Source organism: Arvicanthis niloticus, chromosome 8, assembly GCF_011762505.2.
Source record: "Arvicanthis niloticus isolate mArvNil1 chromosome 8, mArvNil1.pat.X, whole genome shotgun sequence".
In the NCBI taxonomy this organism is placed as follows: Eukaryota; Metazoa; Chordata; class Mammalia; order Rodentia; family Muridae; genus Arvicanthis; species Arvicanthis niloticus.
Window position 1 is genome coordinate 32,722,144 of NC_047665.1, and position 18,979 is coordinate 32,741,122.

At 40.6% G+C, this 18,979-nt stretch overlaps 1 protein-coding gene across 3 annotated transcripts in view; it reads left to right on the plus strand.

The window, feature by feature from the left end:
• The window catches only part of Cdkal1 (CDKAL1 threonylcarbamoyladenosine tRNA methylthiotransferase), a 521,362-nt gene that overhangs the window by 126,592 nt on the left and 375,791 nt on the right, over nucleotides 1–18,979 (plus strand). For all 3 annotated transcript variants that reach the window (XR_013112201.1, XM_034511047.2, XM_076939217.1), the window contains exon 6: nucleotides 12,003–12,099. Coding sequence is in view for 2 of the 3 variants with exons in the window: in XM_034511047.2 (XP_034366938.1) it covers nucleotides 12,003–12,099 (97 nt within the window). In the remaining variant the exon portion in view is untranslated. The remainder of the gene's footprint in view (nucleotides 1–12,002; nucleotides 12,100–18,979) is intronic.

Below are 18,979 nucleotides of genomic sequence, written 5' to 3' on the forward strand. Positions count from 1 at the left end.
TTTTTTTTTTTTTTTTTTTTTTTTTTTTTTTTTTTTTCAGTAAAATGAGCTGCAAAACCATTTGCTGAGTCCCCTATGTAGGAGAGGCTATGTTCGATATAAAATGTTTAATTTTTAGAGATAGTGCCTCAGAAATGTGATTTAACCAGCAATAATTGCCTAAATCGATGTAACTGAAGCAAGTAGACCTGGGTTTCACTAAGCCTCACATGGCAGGCATTAGGAATCCACTGTCCTTTGTTTTAGTGAGGGGATTTGAAATCTGGCATCTGTTGTATTTGTGTGGCCTCTTGTTTCTGTCTCTTGCCTGCATCCTGGAAGAGCAGAGTGGAAGCATGCATTTAGTTCTCCGTCTCCTACACCTGGAGCTTCTGGAGACTGAGCACTGTCTGACTTTGTCCCAGGCAGCAAGATATCTCACTCTTGGGCTGATGACTTGGGTACCTTGAGTTTATGGTTCTTGTTTAGAATTTAAGTGAATGGCCATCATTTTGTATCTTTCACAATTCCCTCCAAATCCCCATTTGTAGTGTTTTTTGTGGATGCTTTCAAAGAACTTTTATGACTAATTTAATACCATAGCATTTAGAAAAGAAAATCTAAGGGTGTCACTCATTTCTACAGTATTTCTTTTTAATATTACTAGGCGTTGGTTGTAATTACTGCCTATTAAGGCAGTCGTTTCTTATTACAATTGTAGAGTTTTCTTGACAATATAAACCACATGGTTTAGCAGCTTCCATTTAACCCATGGGAAAACTAGGACAGAGACAAGATCTATCTGCCTTTCTTTCAGTTTGCCACAGAGGCAGAATCTAAATTGAACTCTTGAGCCTGTTAGTTTAGAGCTTCCTTTCAGAACCACGTTTTGTCAGTTAGCAATGACTGGAGACAACTCAGAGAAGAAAGGTATAGTTTGGTCCACAGTCTAGGATTGGTGGCTGAATACTCAGCTGTGGGTTGGTAGGATGTCATAGAAAGAGCATTAGGCAGAGCAGTGGCAGTTACATCAGGGACAGGAGATACCAGGTTCCCAATGTCCACCAAAGGCATGTTAGCACTGAGTTAAAGAACTGCTTCTATCTCAAAGCTAACAATGTGTCCTAGTATTACTACCCTAAGAACCATGCCTCGAACACATGGGCCTCTGGGGAGACTGGCTGTGTATGCTATAGTGCATCCTGCCCCTTAAAGCTTAAAGTTTGGTTTTCACAAAAGGAGTTATGAGGTTGTCCAGACACACCACGTAAGAAACCTGGCACAGGTGTATCCTGGGCACCCACCCTACTCTTAATTTTCTTGTCTTCTCAGTAGTCTAGCTTAGAATTTATTGCCACCAAAATGTAGAAAGCCAACCAATTATTTAATGATGTCTAAAATCCCTTTAATCAAAATTCTTAATTAGTTGGTTTGAAACACTACTTTATTTCTTCTGAGATGATCAGAAAACCAAATACCATATTTTCTCCCCTAAAGCATTCATCAGGGTTCTTCCAGCTAACTGTGACATCCTGTTTGTATGCCTTGGGTTAGAAACCACTTTTATGTGGGTTTTGAGATAAATAGGAAGGTTCAAAGGATGTAGGGACGCTAACCACAGTTTTATTTCTCTTCCCCTTTTTGCCGGGAAATTTCTGCTTATTTATTTTTAATTAAATTATTGGTTTATTTTTAATGTCTATATTGTTAAATACAATATTTTAAACTCACACAGAAATGTCTGGGTCAGTAAATTGCTTAAGTCCAACACCCTTCTCACTATAAGGGTGAAGATCACCAGTCACTTTCAAACTGCTTTTATGCTTTATACATTTGTCCAAGTTACTTTTCTATTGCTACGATGAGATGCCGTGAGCACAGGACTTATAGAATGAAGAGTTTATTGGGATCATCACGGTGGAGAGTATGGCAGAGGCAGACAGACGTGGTAGTGGAGCAATAGCTGAAAGCTTACATCTGTATCCTCAAGTAGGAGGTGGTGATATGGAGGGAGAGTGCACACATACTAACTGGGTACAGCATGGGTTTTGAAAGTGCAGTGCTCTTCACTAGTGATATATCTTCTCCAACAAGGCACCACATATCTCTCTCTCTCTCTCTCTCTCTCTCTCTCTCTCTCTCTCCCTGAATTTTTAAAATTACTTTAGAAAACCTTTTTATTGTTTCTTTTTAAATTTCATATCTTGCACTGCAATTCCATCATCTCCCAGTCTCTCCAAATCTACTCTTGCATCTCCCAAAGAAAACAAACAAGAAACAAAAACAAAACAAAACAAAACAAAACCATATACATACAAAAAAACATCTTGCCATGGAAGCTGTGGTGTTTCACACAGTATGCCCTTTTGCCCACGTAGCTTTTCTTGGACTGTTCATTGCAGTGAGTCATTGGTCTGGCCTCTGGATTTGCTACACTACCAATCCTGGATCCTCACTGGTACTCCTCTTGGATATCCTGTTGTGGCCTTGTGTCATGGAGATCTTGTAGCTTTGGTTCTGTCAGACAGAAGGCCACATTTCTTTATCCTTCCCAAGGCACTGCACCAACTGGGAGCCAAGAGTTCAAATATATGGTCCTTGAGAGCCACTCATTCAAACCATCCCACTGTGGCAGTCACAGCTTGCTCCATCTATCAGTGACCACCATTTTGATGAGTTAGTGATCAGTTTTGTGGGTTCCTTATTATGATTTCCTTCTTTGTTTGTCATTAAACAATAAAGTAAAATTCTGATGATTTTTTTTAAATGTATCTGCATCCTACATTTCTGTTAATCTATAGTTTCCCCCATGTTTTTCTTTCCTTATAATTTATCCATTAACTATTTCAGGCATTTTGACTGTTGGCCTCCTATGGGCCAAGTTTTATTCAAGATTACGGTTCTCCAAGGATGTGCCTCCTTGAAGCATAGTAGAGTTACTGATGCTTTAGGTGTAGTTTTTAGCAGTCTTTTATCAATGGATGAGTCTCTTCTGCTTGCCTTTGAGGAGGTAAAGCTCACAGACCCAAATGTAAGAATTTACACTGGTATGTGTAGAGATGTGCTTGTGGTCTTAACTTGTGAGTACTTCTGGGGGCTGTGACATTAGAGGAATTCATGTCAGCATGTGTTCATCCTCAATGCGAGGTCTGCTTTTTCTCTTCCCTTCCCCTGGCTCTGTGGCTTTTCTTTATAGGTCATGTTTGTAAGAGTTCTACCTAAACAGGCCCATGGTTCGGATTGTTTATGGGTTCTCCTTGCTTGCCTCACCGCTATAGGTTTGCTTTCATGTATATTTTTGTTTTGTCTGTTGGATTGTAGGAACACATTGTGCTATAAGCTTTTATTCCTTCAGTCATCTTAGTCTCTGAGGACTCAGACCATAGTGTTTAAGTTTACATGCTAAAGTTATTTAGAGATTAAATTCATGCCTATTTATTTTTTTAAATGAGGCTGTGATCAAAATATAGTTCATTCCAGTTTTTACTTACTACATAACAATTTTTATATGATAATTCTGAATGGGAGTCTGTCATCTCATTCAGACCTGGTTCTTTTGGTTTTTAGCCTTAAATTAAGAATTTTAAAGTATTTGTATGATCATACAGGTATAATTTTATTTATGTGTTTTGAAAGTACAACTAATATGTAGCTCTTTTCTTACTACTTCCAATGCTAAAAATTTAACATTAGCCCACTGCAATGTTGGCTTTCTCCACTCTCCTCATTCATTTTTATGTGAACACGAGAATGTATATTTGTGCATACTTTGAACACTAATAGAGTGATTGTTATTCACAGTAAGTGACTATTATTCACAGAACAGTCCCCAGAACGAAATGGAGCTATTATTTTGACTCTAGATGTCAATTTACCCTAACATTAGATAATCACCCAAGATTGATACATGCCCACAATCCTACATGTAGGAGGCTGAAGCAGGAGAGTTGCTCTGAATTGAAGACCAACCTAGGCCACAAAGTGAACACCAAGTTTGTTCATATCTTGTAGTAAGATCCTTACTCAGCCAGAAGACAAATAAGCAAAGTATTTTATATGTGCAAGTGGGTAATTATTAACATATTATATAGTTAAGCAAATTCTTTTTATTATTATTGCTAGCATGTAGGTTTAGAAACATATATATGTATGTGTATGTTTATACCTCTGAGACATCATCAGTACCACCTTATCTCAGGTCAATTTTGTTCTAACCAATAGTATATCCAGGGTGGTATTAGGTCTTATGCATGGTAGGCAAACATTCTACCACTGAGCAATTTCTCCAGTGTGTGTGTGTGTGTGTGTGTGTATTCCTTTAAAATTTATTATTAATTGTTTGAGAATTTTACACAATGTAGTCTGATCATATTCATTTTAAACTCCTTCCAGATTCACCTCCACCTCTTGATGCCCCAACTTGTCATGATTTTTAAGTTTAATAATTCATAGGCTCTAATTTGTGCTGCCCATATACTTGTGGGTGTGGGCCACCCCTACAAGCGTCACACTTAGTGTTTAATCAGCATGCCTTAGTTGATTAGCTTAGGGTTTTCCACTTGCTGCAGTGCTGTGTATCATTTTTCATGGATACATATAGACATTTTATTGTAGCTTTCCCTAGGGAGATAACAACAGTGAACTCAATTGAGGCACATTCTGAGTATGTGCTTTTCCAAAGCTAATTGGCGCAGCCTCAGCTCCCATTCCATATGATTCTGCTGAGTTTTACTTTCCTCTGCATAATGGATGGTCGTAATAATGAGGAAACCTGGTTTTAGTTATACATTACAGCATAATTTGGTTTGTTTAAGTCCTGTTGGTAAATGGCAAGTGCTGTTTTCATGGTTGTTTTAGTTGATAATTTGAATTGATGTTAGTGTGAGTTTGTCCATGAGCTAGTATGGAAATAGAAAAACTGACAGCTTAACCCCCAGAGGTGGATACTGTTTTGCCCATTTATATTGTCAAGAGGGCATTTTTATACAGAACAGTGTGTGGTATTTCTGTCTCTGAAACCACTGTTCTTGCTGGGTTTGGAAGTGAATAGTGGCTCCAAGGTTTAGTCTGCTCTATGTATATAGGCCACTGCTATTTTAAAAGGATCCCTCCCCCCACCCCCAGCTAAAAGTTGTATTTAATTACATAGCTTTGTGATGAATGACACCTACACTAAGGTCAAATTAGTTCTATCCAATTGCTATGTTACTTTTCTGAGGTTATGCTTAAGTATAACTTTTGTTGCTTTTAGAGGAGAAATGCAACAAAAAGGAGTTGGGGGTGGCTTACATACTAAGAAAATTCTCTACAGGGTTGTAGTAGCTCTTATGGATTTGAGTTTTATTGGTTTGATTTAAGGATTCATCATAAACTTCAGGTTAGTGATACTATATTTGTGTGTAATTGAATATAAGATGTATTTCTTCTCATTGGATCGTCTGTTTTTTACTTTTTCCATGTATTTATTATTTACAAGTGTTTGCATGTGTGTTTATGTGGATGCTTGTGTGTTTGTGCATGTACACATTTGGAGATCAGAGGACAGTTCTTGGGAGTCAGCACTTGTCTTCCCAGTTTGTTCGGAAGCAGCATCTTCTGGTATTGCGTCATTGTGCTGTGTGTTCCTACTTAACTGGCTTTCAAGCTTTTCAGTCAGTTCACTTGTGTCAGATTTTCTCTTTCCATAGGAATAATAGAATCACATACGCAAAACACTATATGAGGTTTATCATGTGGATTCCGGGGATCTGAACCCAGGTTTTCAGGATTGTGAGGCAAGTGCTTTTACATGCTGAGCCCTTGGGCAGCCTCTCTTTAAGAGTTCTAGTAAGAGCAATGAAGATACATAGAATCAAGTCTTTTTATTTTATAATGTGGAAAATTCAGGTGAAGGCATTGTACACGCTAAATGCATACTAGCCATTAGCTATGCCATACTATGCCACTAGTTATGTGTTACTTTCATATTGGGATTTGGCAACATTACGGAATCAGAGTTTATCATATCCAAATTAACTTTAAAGAAATTATTGCTTGCATGTAGCAGGCTCGTGGATTTTGATCATCTGGCCAGAGTACCTTCTCTTGCTCCTATCACGGGCACGGTCTCCTGTCTACTACATGCCCTGCACATTGCTCACATCCTGTAACACTGTTCCTCTTCAAAAAGCATAAAGTACACAATTACATTCCATTGAGATGCTGAGATTATGCTCCAATTACTTGGAAATTGAATACCCCTATACACCTCTGAATATATCTGTTTGAATCATTATTTTGGGTCTGTAAATCTTAGAGTAGGTTTTAATTTTATTCAAGCTATTGGGAGCTCATGGCCCAACTGTCCAAGTTGTGACAACAGCCTCTTTTAAGTAACATTGGCATTTACGCCAAGTATTTCCTTCTTGACTGCTTTCAGAATAGGGCAGGCACTGTGGCTAATGAACTATACCAGAATTTCTCTTATTTGCTTAGGTGTGTTTCTGTATTTCAAATGGCTGTATGTCTATACATCAACTCATAAAACAGGAGACCCCTCATGAGAACATCTGAATGCAAGAGTCTTTCTTGTAGAGTGTAGAAGTATGCTTGCTTCATACAGAAACACAGTGCCATGACCTTTCTTTTGCTGTCATGAGGAAGAGTTTTACACTTAGAAGTGTAAAACCTAGATATACTGAAGGAATTTATTTTTCACAAAATTTTATTTCTCTAATTGCCATTTATTGTTTTTAAGACTTTTTATTGACTCTTTGTGTGTTTCACATCTTATACCTGAGTCCTACCCATCTCCACCCTTTGCCCTTGCAAGCCCCGACCTCTGGCCAAAACCCACATGCACCCAACAAAACCAAACTAATAAAAACCACAACAAAACAAAAAGCAACGACCAAAACCAAAGCATAGAAAAGATCTCATTGTTGAAGCTGTACTATGTCACCGTGTATCCCACAGTATGTCTCTTTGTCCTCACATCTTCACTTGCAGATGTTCATTGCTTGAGTCATTGGTCAGAGACTCCTCCCATTTATCCTGTTGTTGCCCTGTGTCACAGAGATCCTACAGCTTTAGAGCAGCAGGACTGGCCCTTTCACAAATCTGCACTGTTTGCAGATGATACAGATTTTGGGATGGGCGAATTCAGAGCCCTGCATGTAGGCTTGGGTGATAGCTGAGCTGGTCAGTGTACCGACTGTCTGTAATCTGTACCACCAGGGTGAGTTCTCCTACCCTGCTCCAGTAGGCCATGCAGTGCCACCATTGGCAGGAGACAAGGTCTCCTTTCCTGCTCTCATGGCCTCTCTCAGGGCCTGCTCACAGGCGCCACGCCTCCAGAGTAAGCTCCATGTGCTGCAGCATCAAGGTGCAGAGCCCACTTTCCCACGTGCTGCAGCCTGCAAGGGGCTGGGCCAGCTCTCCTGCTCTCATACTCGCCAGCCTGGCTCACCCTTGCCTTAGCCATCAGGACTAGCTCCACTGTGTTGTCCAGGCTAGGTACTGGCTTGCCCGAATGCTGCAACCAGTGAGAGGATAGGTCTGGTTCTCTCATTGTCATGCCCTTGGGGCCAGTTCTCCAGATGAGTGGTGGGGGATTCATCACCCAGGCCACCTCATGAAGCTCTCTCCCTGGGGACCTGGTCACATGAGAGCCCCACCACAATGGTCAGCTCTGCTGTGCTGCCTACGTGAGGTGCAAGGATGGTTCTCCCTCTCTCAGGACACTAAGATTTCCCAAGGGCCAGAGGTGGTGAGGGGTAGGGTTGGGGGCACAGGGATAGCCTACTGATAGACTGACAAGGACACACAGCAGGACTTTTTAAATAAAAGAAATTTTAGGTGAAGGTTTACACTGCTATGAATATTTTTGTTATTAATACCAATTTTAGAACATGTCTGAGGAATAAGAGAAGTACAGATAGAGAATCCACAGTCTCCCCTGACCTGATACTAGTAGAAAAAGAACTCTGCTTTTCTGCATACACCAGTCAGTCTCGTTTTCTATTAGACCATTATGTTGCTCACTGTTCAAGGGTGAGTAGAAGAGATACCGAATTGAGGTTCTTCCTGGACGGCGCTTGGTGTTACAGCTCGGTACACAACCATGTGTTCTAGAGAAGGGAAGCTTTCTCAGTATTTGTTATTCTGTTCTGGGATGTGGTACTGAAGGATCCAGGCGATTTTGGGCTCACTCTAGCTCTGCCATACTCAGACCGTTTTATCTTTTTGAAACTCAGTTTTCCTATTTTTGATATAAAGGAATGAGACTTCGTCATCATTAGGTGTCCTCATGCTGCTGGGAATCTGAAGCTTCTCCACCAACTGTTGCCTGTTTGCTATTCAGAAGAGGAGGTCGCTGCTTTATTTTTATTTTCTGTGTCACTCAAGTTAATGGTCTATGCAGGTGCATGCCACTAGTCTCATTTGGAGATATGTTTCAAGAATATATGAACCAAAATATTAAATTAACTTTATATTCATTAAATTTTTAATTAACATGCCAGTGCCACCTGAAAGGAAGACATGGTAATTCATACTATTTTAAACTTTTCTTAAGTTATTATTCTTAGCAGCATTCATATTTTGAAGGATAAAAGTTTAAAAAAAATCTGTTAGATATGTATCAAAAGAAAAATAATTTCACCCTGTATTGACAAGAACAAAGCTTAATAAATAAAAAGAACAGACTGTCAGAAAGGAATGCTTAGAAGCGGCCCATTCGGAGACTGCATGTAAAGCTTTGGAGCATTGTTTTGGTCACATGTAAAGTGTGGCATTGGTAGCCCATGGCTGGCCTGAGGTTTCGTTTACATTTTACATCTGCCCTGCCATTTTGAAGCCAAATTCAACTCAGCTTGGAATAGTTCTTAGTAAGTTACTAAGTCAGGCCTTTTCCGAACCTTTGCTCCTAATCTTCTGGTGTTCTTAGTGCTGGGCACATAGCCTGTTCTGCTTGGAGCTGTAGCTAACACTGTTCTGTCCTCCTGGTCTGCACTCTCCTCTTTGTCCGTCCTATAGCAACTGCCTGCAGCTTTCTGTGCTCTTTTTTTCTGCCCTTTTCTTGTTACCTTTGCTGATTAAATGTCTTCGTGAAGGCTTTTTTTGTTTGCATGTTGATCTTCTCTTCAAGACTCCTGCTCTCTTCTTTGATGCTGAGAGCTGTGTGGTTGCTGCCAAGGTGCTTACAGGTTTCTCATATCATCTTTTATTAAATTGTCTGTTGAATTGCAGGCCTGATTCTTCCTCATTTGTATGTTCTCTTAAAATCATTTCATGGGAAACAGGCATTTTCTTAAAAAATTATTTTGATTTATTTTATTATTTTATGTGTATGAGTGTTTTGCCTTCATGAATGTGGGTGTACCATGTGCATACCTGGTGCCTAAGGATGTCGGAAGAAGGTATTGATAATTCTGAGTTTCCATGTGGGTGCTGGGAACTGAACTAGGGTCCTCAGCAAGAGTGTCAAGTGCTCCTAACTGCTGAGCCATCTCTATGGCCCCAGACATTTTCTTGGAGAACAATTATTGGTGATCTTTTGATGCATGGCTGTGATCCTACATGGTATAGTGAAGGGTCTCAGAAAGCACAGTGCTAACTGTTATGTTGAGTTTTGCATGTACTATAAAAGCATATTTGTTTGAAGTGAAGTGCTTATCAATAAAGTGTAATCATATGGCAGAGATAGGTGATGAGTTCCTTTGGATGTACTGTGAGTCACCAAAGTACAAGCTTGGTTTTTTAATGAAATTATTTTAGCAAGTAGGAAAATTTTATCAAAGGGCTCTTAATGAAGCAGAACATTTAGGAAGGCTCTTGAAGTAGGAAATTTGTAGGTTGCACAACCAATCAGGCTGTGGAGCCCAGTCCTAATGGATATATGGACAAAAGGCTCCCACAGCTATGACTCAGGGACCATTGTAGAAGAGGAATTGGAAAGAATGTAAGAGTCAAGGATCAGGGAGTTTGCTGTGAGATTGTGTCTCCTACTGACACCAGAATCTACACTTGTAAATGTTTTTCTTACAACCATCCAAACATGAGCTGAACAAGGATGATGCTAATGAGCAAGTAAAACTGAACAGAGAAAAGCCCTACACAGAGAAGGAGGTGACTGAGAGGTGGTCCTTCCAGGAAAGAGCATGCCAACTGATTGTCCAATGCCAAATGGTCAGGCTTGGAAACATACATTCAAGTAACATTACATGGATAGAACAGGTTATATTTAGAAATATTTATATATATTCAAATATACATTATATATATATATACACACACACATACATACATGCAGAAACATTTAATGAAAAAAGGCTATGAATTTCAAGGAGAGTTGGGTGGGGTGTATGAGAGGGGTTAGACAGAGGAAAGAGAAAGAAGAAATGTTATAATTTAAAATTTCAAACCTAAACAAAAATTAGTAAATTTATATGCACTCATTTATTCATTTAACCCTTCTTGTATTTCCCTGAAGTTTTGATGTGACTTCTAATTGCAAGGACCTAGCTCTACTTGACCCAGGATTTTTCTTCTTGTTACCGTTGGCTTCTAATTCTGAACCTGTGCCCTAGAAAAGTTGTCAAAAAAAAGACAACAAATATATGCAGGGTATGGAGATAAGTCATTGCTTGACATATATTCCAAAGTCAAATCCAGAGCCTCAGCTATAAGCACCTCAGCTTTCTCGGGTGCTAGAGTAGCATGGTCCCAGCCTGATGCACAAACTATGGCACCCATGAATGCAGCAGGGAAACCAGTAATGAACTTCCAAATTGATGCTCTTGAAAAAGAGTCAAAGGCATGCATATCTAATTTTAAAATGAGAGAGGGTATCATTGACCCTAGGAGGTTTAGTCACACACATCTGCTGTGACTAGCATTAAACCAGTGTTGCTGAAGGCAGTGAATGGCTTTTGTGATGCTCACCACAGACATGCCCCTTCACTCCTCAGGAACGAAATGCCTCGTATTGCTTCAAATGCCAGATATGCATCTGAACCAGCTTCAAATTAGAGCTTATGTGGTTGTCAGCTTTTATTGCTGTGGAAAAATATCAGAGGAAATTAATTTATAGGGAAAAAAAACCTTTCTTTTGACTTATGTTGTAAGTTGATTTTGTCAGTGGTCTGTGGGTAACAGTGCAGAACATTATGGTGGAACCCAAAAAAACAAAACCAAAAAAAAAAAAAAAACAAATAAACAAAAAAACACGAAACAAACAAAAAAAGTGCTCATACCTTAGCAGCCAGAAAGTGAGGACGAGGAAGAAACTGAAAGCAGTAAGGTGAAGATCCAGGGACAAGGTCCACTCTTCCTGTTCCCAAGACTTCACTTCCACATCATGTTCCCACATCACTTCCACATAGCCCATTGAATAGTCACTAATGGATTAACCCATCGATGAGACCAGGCTTCGTTAACCAGTCTTTCTCACAGATGAATATGTGTACAAATATGTACATATATGCATATCTGTGAAAACATATATCATCTAGTCATGCTTGCTATGTGGAGGTTGACAACCAGCATAGGAAACCAATAACTATAGGTTGTCTAGGGAGAAGGAATCTGCAGGGAGATTGAGAATTCAATGGTATGAGATATTTTACCTTCTATTTTTCACTCCTGTTGGAATTGTTTTGAACTATACTTTAATTTTATATTGTGTAAAGTTTAAGAAAGATTATATGATGTTTTATGTGCATTCTTACTAACATTTTAAATGCATGACTTGTTTGAAGGCTTAGCTTGTTTATCAGCACATGTTTCATAACAGTGTTGCAAACTTTGTGTGATTGTTTTGTTTGGCAATATGGTGGTAGTGAAAGGCCCTAACAGACAAATGTCTGAGAAACAGGCATATCGTACAGAAGTTTAACAGTGAATGTTTTCTTTAGCCCATTGCCAGAAAATCCTGGTTCATATTAGATGGTCTTCGTAAGTGGAGAACTTAGGTGCACTAACATCAATTTCTAAGGCTGTGTCAGTGAGCCTAGAATTTACAATGATTTTCTTCACTGTTACAGAAAAGCTCAAGAGGAGAATAAGAAAGTTGTCCTCGCTGGCTGTGTTCCCCAAGCCCAGCCTCGTCAGGACTACCTCAAAGGACTGAGCATCATTGGGGTAAGAGTGGGCCCATGGATAAATAGAAGAACTCGCCATGTTGTTAGCTCAGTTTACCTCCTCCTGCTGCTGGATTCCTTATGACTTCTAGACATACTGCCTGCATCTCCTCTGAAACCTTTTCTTCTCTCTCTCTCTCTCTCTCTCTCTCTCTCTCTCTCTCTCTCTCTCTCACACACACACACACACACACACACACACACACACACACACACACACAGATTTTCTCACTAAGACACTAGCATTGTAAAAAGCTACACTATGGGCTTTATGCCTTGCAATGTCCTAGTCTTCACCCACTGTCGTTGCTCTCCACATCATACCAAATCCCCACCTTACTGAGCTCCCTGCCCATCCTCCCCAGTACATAAATGTATGTTTTAAAATGCTCTGTTTGTGTTTTCCTCACCTCCAGGTGTCAGCATCTGGGGAACCATACTATACAGCTCTGTACTGCCACATGGTTCTCCAGCATCCTGTCTATGGGTGCCTTGGCTTCCTGTATCTTTCACTGTGTCTAACTTAACACAGAGTTAGGGTTTTAGGTTTGGAAATATGGTTGTACACTTAAGTGATTTTATTTTTCCACAAAGCCTATGATTCCAATTTAATTTTTTATACCAGGACAAGCTTTTCATCACTTTAACCACTGTGTGTTTCTCCAGCCTTCTCCACTCATGTATACATAAGTGTACCCAGTAAATGTTCACTGATCATTTTGACCAAAGATTTTTCCTTTTGTAGTTTTGTTCTTATACATAACTGTTGGGCAGTCAGATCTGAGAAGTGCAGAGACTGCTTGCCTTAGTCCCCAAAATGACCCAGTGCAAAGCTTCTTGAACTATGGGTTGTGACCCTATGGTCAGGAAAATGAGTGGAATGGGGATGGCCATGAAACATTTGGCAAGTGAGAAATATTTTTGAATGCCTAGCAACCAAAAATAAATTCACATCACCACGTAGCTAATCTTCTGTGTTTCTGACAGTACTTACCTTGCTGTATCATGTGACTTCACTGTAGACTTGTTTCTGAACACATCTCTGCACTTTGTACTGAGCATGCTGTCAGGTCCCACAGCCCCAACGAACACCGCTGCCTGAAATGCCTCAGCTCAGATTCCAGACTACGCATGCGTGCTGTGAGCCACCATGTTTTCAGACTACAGATGTTGTGAACTGCTGAGCATTTCCTGTTCAGATAAAGCTTTCTTCTTCCCCAGAAACGTAATGTTTGAATTACAGAAAACAAAGACATTTGTGATTTTTTTTTTTACAATTATTCTTTAATCTATCAAATCAGTATACATCTTTGGATTGTGCTGTTAGAGACAAGCAAGTCCTTCTATCTCATTGGTATGCAAATTTGCTTTCATTTAAAATGAATGGTGAAATTATATACTGATGAAATATATTCAAATAAATTTCTTATGATTTGTTATCAGCAAATGTTTGATTTATATACTATTTTATAATGGATATCTTTATCCTGAAATCCATATAAAATTTTTCTATGCAAATAGGTGCCACAATGGAAAATGTTTAAGAAGCTTCCCTGAGAGTGTAGTTGTGTTCAGTCAGTATATGCTTACTACATGGTGGCAGTTTTTCCTTCCCACCATTCTACTGAAGATCTGCTCAGGAAGCTCACCAATGATTTTGAAAATAAAGCTTTATTTTATATAAGGTTAGGTGAGGCAGCTCGGTGGATAAGCATGCTTGCTGCCAAGCTTGGTGTCCTGAGTTTGATCCCCAGAATGTTTAGGATTAAAAGTGGTAACTCATGTTCAATACTAGCATGCAACCAGAAAACGAAGACTTTCTTAGATGTTGGCTTCATGATTCTACTACCCATTGGCTTGTCTCACAGGCTGTTTAGGAAAAATACTCTAGATGCTGGCAGTCGAGTAAGTCCTTCTGCCTGGACTCTTGGGGACACCGGCACATGGCCTTGCTTTCTAGCCTAACTGGGAAGCTGTCTTTGTTCAATGTGCTGTGTTCATTGGCTTCTAAGAGCTGGCTTGCAAAGTGACCTGCTGACTTACAATCCCTTAAATCTTCCTCTTCCACATGGCTTAAACATTCGGTGTTTCAGCTGAGTATGTAGTGACCACAGGTGATTTGTAATAGACACAGTGGCTGGCACAGCTGTGAGTAGCTCCAGCTCTGGAGAAAGTTCTACTCTCAACAGTTTGGAGATGTGGGAACAGCACCTTTCACTTGCTTTAGGTGCCAGCATGTCGGCTCGTTTCCTCTATGTTCAGCTGTGACCCTGAAGTCTTTTCTGAGAGCAGGGTAAAATATTTGTATGGGGCCTTTGAAAGTCCCTCACCAGAATGAATCAGTACTGTTATTTATGAATTGTATGGTTACCAAGTCCTTGCTTCCTCATTCAGAACATATGGAGCCAGTAAGAGAACATGCTGCATACTTTGTTTTGTTTTTCCCTGTATATTTATAATCAATTGCCTGAAGGACACAAGATACTGCTTTACGTATTTTGTTTGAATTATATGATGTTGAATAAGCTTTTATGTAACCAGGGCTGCAGTTTATGGTGCTGAGAATAGCTTTCCTTTCTCTTCAGTGGAAATTCAGTCTGTTGTGCCCTCCTCAAGTGGAGTTGGGGTTTGTCTTGCTCTGGCCCCTCCCTCCTCCCACCTGCACTCAACTTGGCCTTCTTCCTCTTCTGCCCAAGACTGTGCTTCCTCCTCCTCCCTGCCTTTTCTCCTTATTTTCTCTACTGTCCTTATCACTGCAAATGGACACAATAGCTTCACAAATTACATAATGAACTTCTTTTCTGCTTCCTTGTAATTAAGTAAAAATAATGGTTTCTTATTTTGTTTTTATGCACACTTCTTCCTGCTCTTTTGTCTTTTATGGATGCAGAGCCCCCAGCTGTCCACTGTTGAATAGAGTTGTGAGTCCTCATGGTCCCTCAGGCTGTGTGCTTTCCTCAGTTGTGCTTTTCTTTAACGACCTTCGCAGTACAACATTCAGCTAATTTCATCTTTTGTTATTGTTGTTTTTAGATGTAATGGCTTTCTTGAGCTACAATTCATACTTCTCACAATACATCCATCTGCAGTGTGTAGTCCTGTGGTTTTTAGTTTATTTAGAGTCGATGACCATCACCACAGACAGTGTCAGAACACTCTTTACTCCTGCCAGAAACACAGGCTCCCTAGTGCACCTGTCTCTTTCCTCTTTGGCCCATCTGTGGACAGTAGTCACTAACTTGCTGCCCCTCTGACTTCTTGTGGACATTTCATCTAATGGGGTTGCACAATGTGAGGACCACTCTGATTTCTTACTGAGCGTAGACATGTAGCATGTCTCATTGCTCCTGTCTCTTTTATGGCGTATGTTTCATTATCAGTTGGTGGATATTTCAGCCTTTGCTCATTATAAATGTTGCTATAAACAGTGTGCACAGGCTTTTTGTGTGTATAAGTTTCATTTCTGTTGTATAGATTTAGAACTGCTGAGTTATATAATAACTGTGTTTAACTGAGGAAATGTCAGACTGTATTGCAAGCATTACCACCACCACCACCACCACCACCACCACCACCACAACCACCACCATTAGCAGCAGCAGCAGCAGCAGTAGCAGCAGATGTCACTCACTGCTTGTGTTACAGCTTTCAAACAGGCCCCATATGCTGGTACTCTCATCTCTCCTTTGGAAGTTTTCATTCTCTCTCTGTCTCTCTATTTATTCTGGTTTCTGTCATAGTGACTTTCTTTAGTGCTTCAGGTCTCTTCCCATTTCTGTTGTTCCTGCTGCCACCAGGGTGGCACGCTCACCACTGACTTTGCCACCGCTGCTGCTTTGCTGCTGCTTCTGCTGGCTTCTATGTTATCACTCAGTCTACTGATGGCAATGGCGAATGTAGGCAAGGGACATAGTGGGCAAAGCCTTTCATGAAGGCTCATTTTCATCTGGGAGCAGCATAAATAGAAGTCTCCTGACCAGCATGAAGGTAGGCTGCTTATATTTCCTGAAGCGATAGGGCAAGAGTGTTTCTACAGTCATGGCACAGTCAGTCACAGAAATTAAGGTTTGTGTTTGTAACCAATCACAGACCTTCATTTGGACATGCAGGGGGAAATGCTAGATGAAAATGGTTGCTAGCTTTGAGCCTTTTGATGGTAAGAAGCTTGGTGCAAGCCAGTTGAACCAGTCATGTCTGGGGACATGCCCTCTGGAGCTGGAGTTGCTTTCGTGGAGCAGATGTGGTTGCTGTGTAAGTGTTGTGCATAGTGGGCAATCCAGCCAGCTGCTTGACGGAAGGATCTAACTTGCCAATTAGTGTCTGGGCCTCAAATTATCTTAGCTTAAATGAAAAACAAACACTGTGCAAGTACTTTAATCAATGCCTAAAATTATTAACATTAATTTAAAAGTAGTTAACAATACTCTAACAGTGGTTACTACCTGCCTCAGTGTCCCAAAGAGAGGTGGATCCTTCTCAAAACCACCATTTAACCCAAGATTCTCGTGGGCTCATGTTTCTGTTTTCTTTACTAGAGTTCATAGTTTAGTTATATGGACATATTGTAACAAGTGTCCACTACCCTACACCATTCCCCACTTCCTTATTCTGTTTGTGTCCTATAAGAGCGAGTGTTGGATTCCCTCTGAACTTTTCTATTTACAAGCATATAGGAATATTATTGTTTCTATTTACAAGCATATAGGAATAGTATTGTTCTGGCCCCGTCACTGAGTTATTTCATATTTTTCTCATTTTTTTCTGCTATCTGTTAATTTCAATTGCTACCTTGGTAATTCATCTTTATACTGTACACAATTTAGCCAAGACCTCTGCCTCCTACCGTGGTCCGAATCCCAGGCAATCCAAGTCACTGTGTGTGTTGTGACTTGCACTTGCACTTACCCAAACTTGCACTTCTTTGGTGCCAACTCCAGTGGGAATCACCTGCGTGCTGTTTCAGCACCTGTTTCTATAAGCAGACACTGGCTGCACTTTTCTTCACAGGTACTGAACAGCTGAGCCCACACTAATTAAAACCTAGATTTCTCCTTTTCACCATTCTTCTTCCCTCCCTTTCTCTAAATAGTGGTTCTGCTTATTCATATGTTTCAGGGTTCATCTGAGCCCCATTGCATACTCCACCATTTTCTTCTCTTTGCCTCTTGTCTGTGCCACAAATCTCTCCAGCTTGCATCTCCCATGTCCTCTGCAGGAGTGCCTGCTCTGCTTGCTGTGCTTCCTCCTCACCCCTTGATTCAGTGGAGGAGACTTTCCATGCTAGTCTTGTTTCTGTCTGTCTCTCCCTTTTCAACCTCCCTCCTCTCCATTTCCCCAGTCCCCTTCTGTTCTCTTGCCTTCCTCCTTTTTCTCTCCAAATGGATGAAACTTCTTGTGACGTTTTCCTCCATGTATACAGCATACTTTGTTCCTAAGAACCTCGTCAGTACCCTCCTTCTCTAATGCTTCCCTCTTCCTTAAGAGTTCGTGGGCTTTAAAAAAAGTTTATATTTTGGCTTTTATGCTGTCAACCTTTTTTTTTTTTTAATTACTTCTCCTATTTCTTTGTTCATTCATTCATTCATTCATTCATTCATTTTACATCCTGATCACATCTTGCCTCCCTCCTCTCTTTCCAGTCCCAACCTCTTACCCAACCTTTATTCACTTTTTTTTAAACCTTCTCTTCTCCTCAGAAAATGGGAGCCTCCCTTCTCCCTGAGTACCAACCATCCTGGCACATTAAATGGCATCAGGTCTAGTGCATCCTCTTCTACTGAGGCCAGACAAGGAAGCCCAGCTGGGGGAAAGGGATCCAAAGGTAGGCAGAAGAGTCTGAGTCAGAGACAGCCACTGTGCCAGTTGTTGGGAGACCCACATGAAGACCAAGCTGCACATCTTCTACAAATATGAAGGGGGTCTTGTGGTGTCCTTGAGCCCTCTTGGCTTCCTTGATTCTTCTCCCGACTCTTCCACAAGACTCCCTGAGTTCCATTTCATGTTTAGTGTGAGTCCATCTGTTTCCATCAGCTGCTCTCAGAAGACAGTTATGCTGGTGCCTGTCCATAACCATAGCAGAGTATCATTAACAGTGTCAGGGGTTAGCTCTCTCATGGCATGGGTCTCAAGTTGGGCCAGTCATTGGTTGGCTTTTTCCTCAATCTCTTCTCCATCTTGATCCCTGCACATCATGTAGACAGGATAAATTTTGGGTCTAAGGTTTTGTGCGTCGTTTGGTGTTCCCTTCCTTTTACTGGAAGTTCTGCCTGGCTATAGGAGGTGGCCACTGTGAATCTCAGATAGGGTCACCCTCATATCCTCCCAGATCTGTGGCTTGTCCCAGAGATGGTCCCCTCTTGCCCCGGTTTTCCTGGCTTAACCATTAAAGGCTAGGCTCACAACCAAAAATGTTTGTCCTATTTTAAACATTTTTCTACCACCTTTCTTCTCTTTGCATTTAAACTGTTAAGAAATAGTTATCTAGACCAAAGTACATAAGTTATTATTGATAGTGAATACAATATCTGTTTCCTTGTTTGTGATTTGTTAGCACTGTACCTACATCTTTTCCTGAGATTTCCAAAGTGCTCCTCCTGGGTTTGATGACCTGCAGTAGTCCACATAGGCTGCTCCTGCCTACGAGCAAGGAGAGACAGCACACGTTTGTGGTTGCACGCCTACCCATTTTTGTGTGTGAGACACTGAGGGTAAAGAAATATTTTTCAGCAATATCATACGTGTTTTTAATGCATCATGTGTAAAAGGTTCTTCTTATCTCAGTCTAGGACAACTGCATCACTGTGGAATGATAGTGCTGTTCTTTTTCTCAGTAGGGTGTAGATGAATGCATGTGGTTCCCTCAGTGAACAGGATGCTAGGCA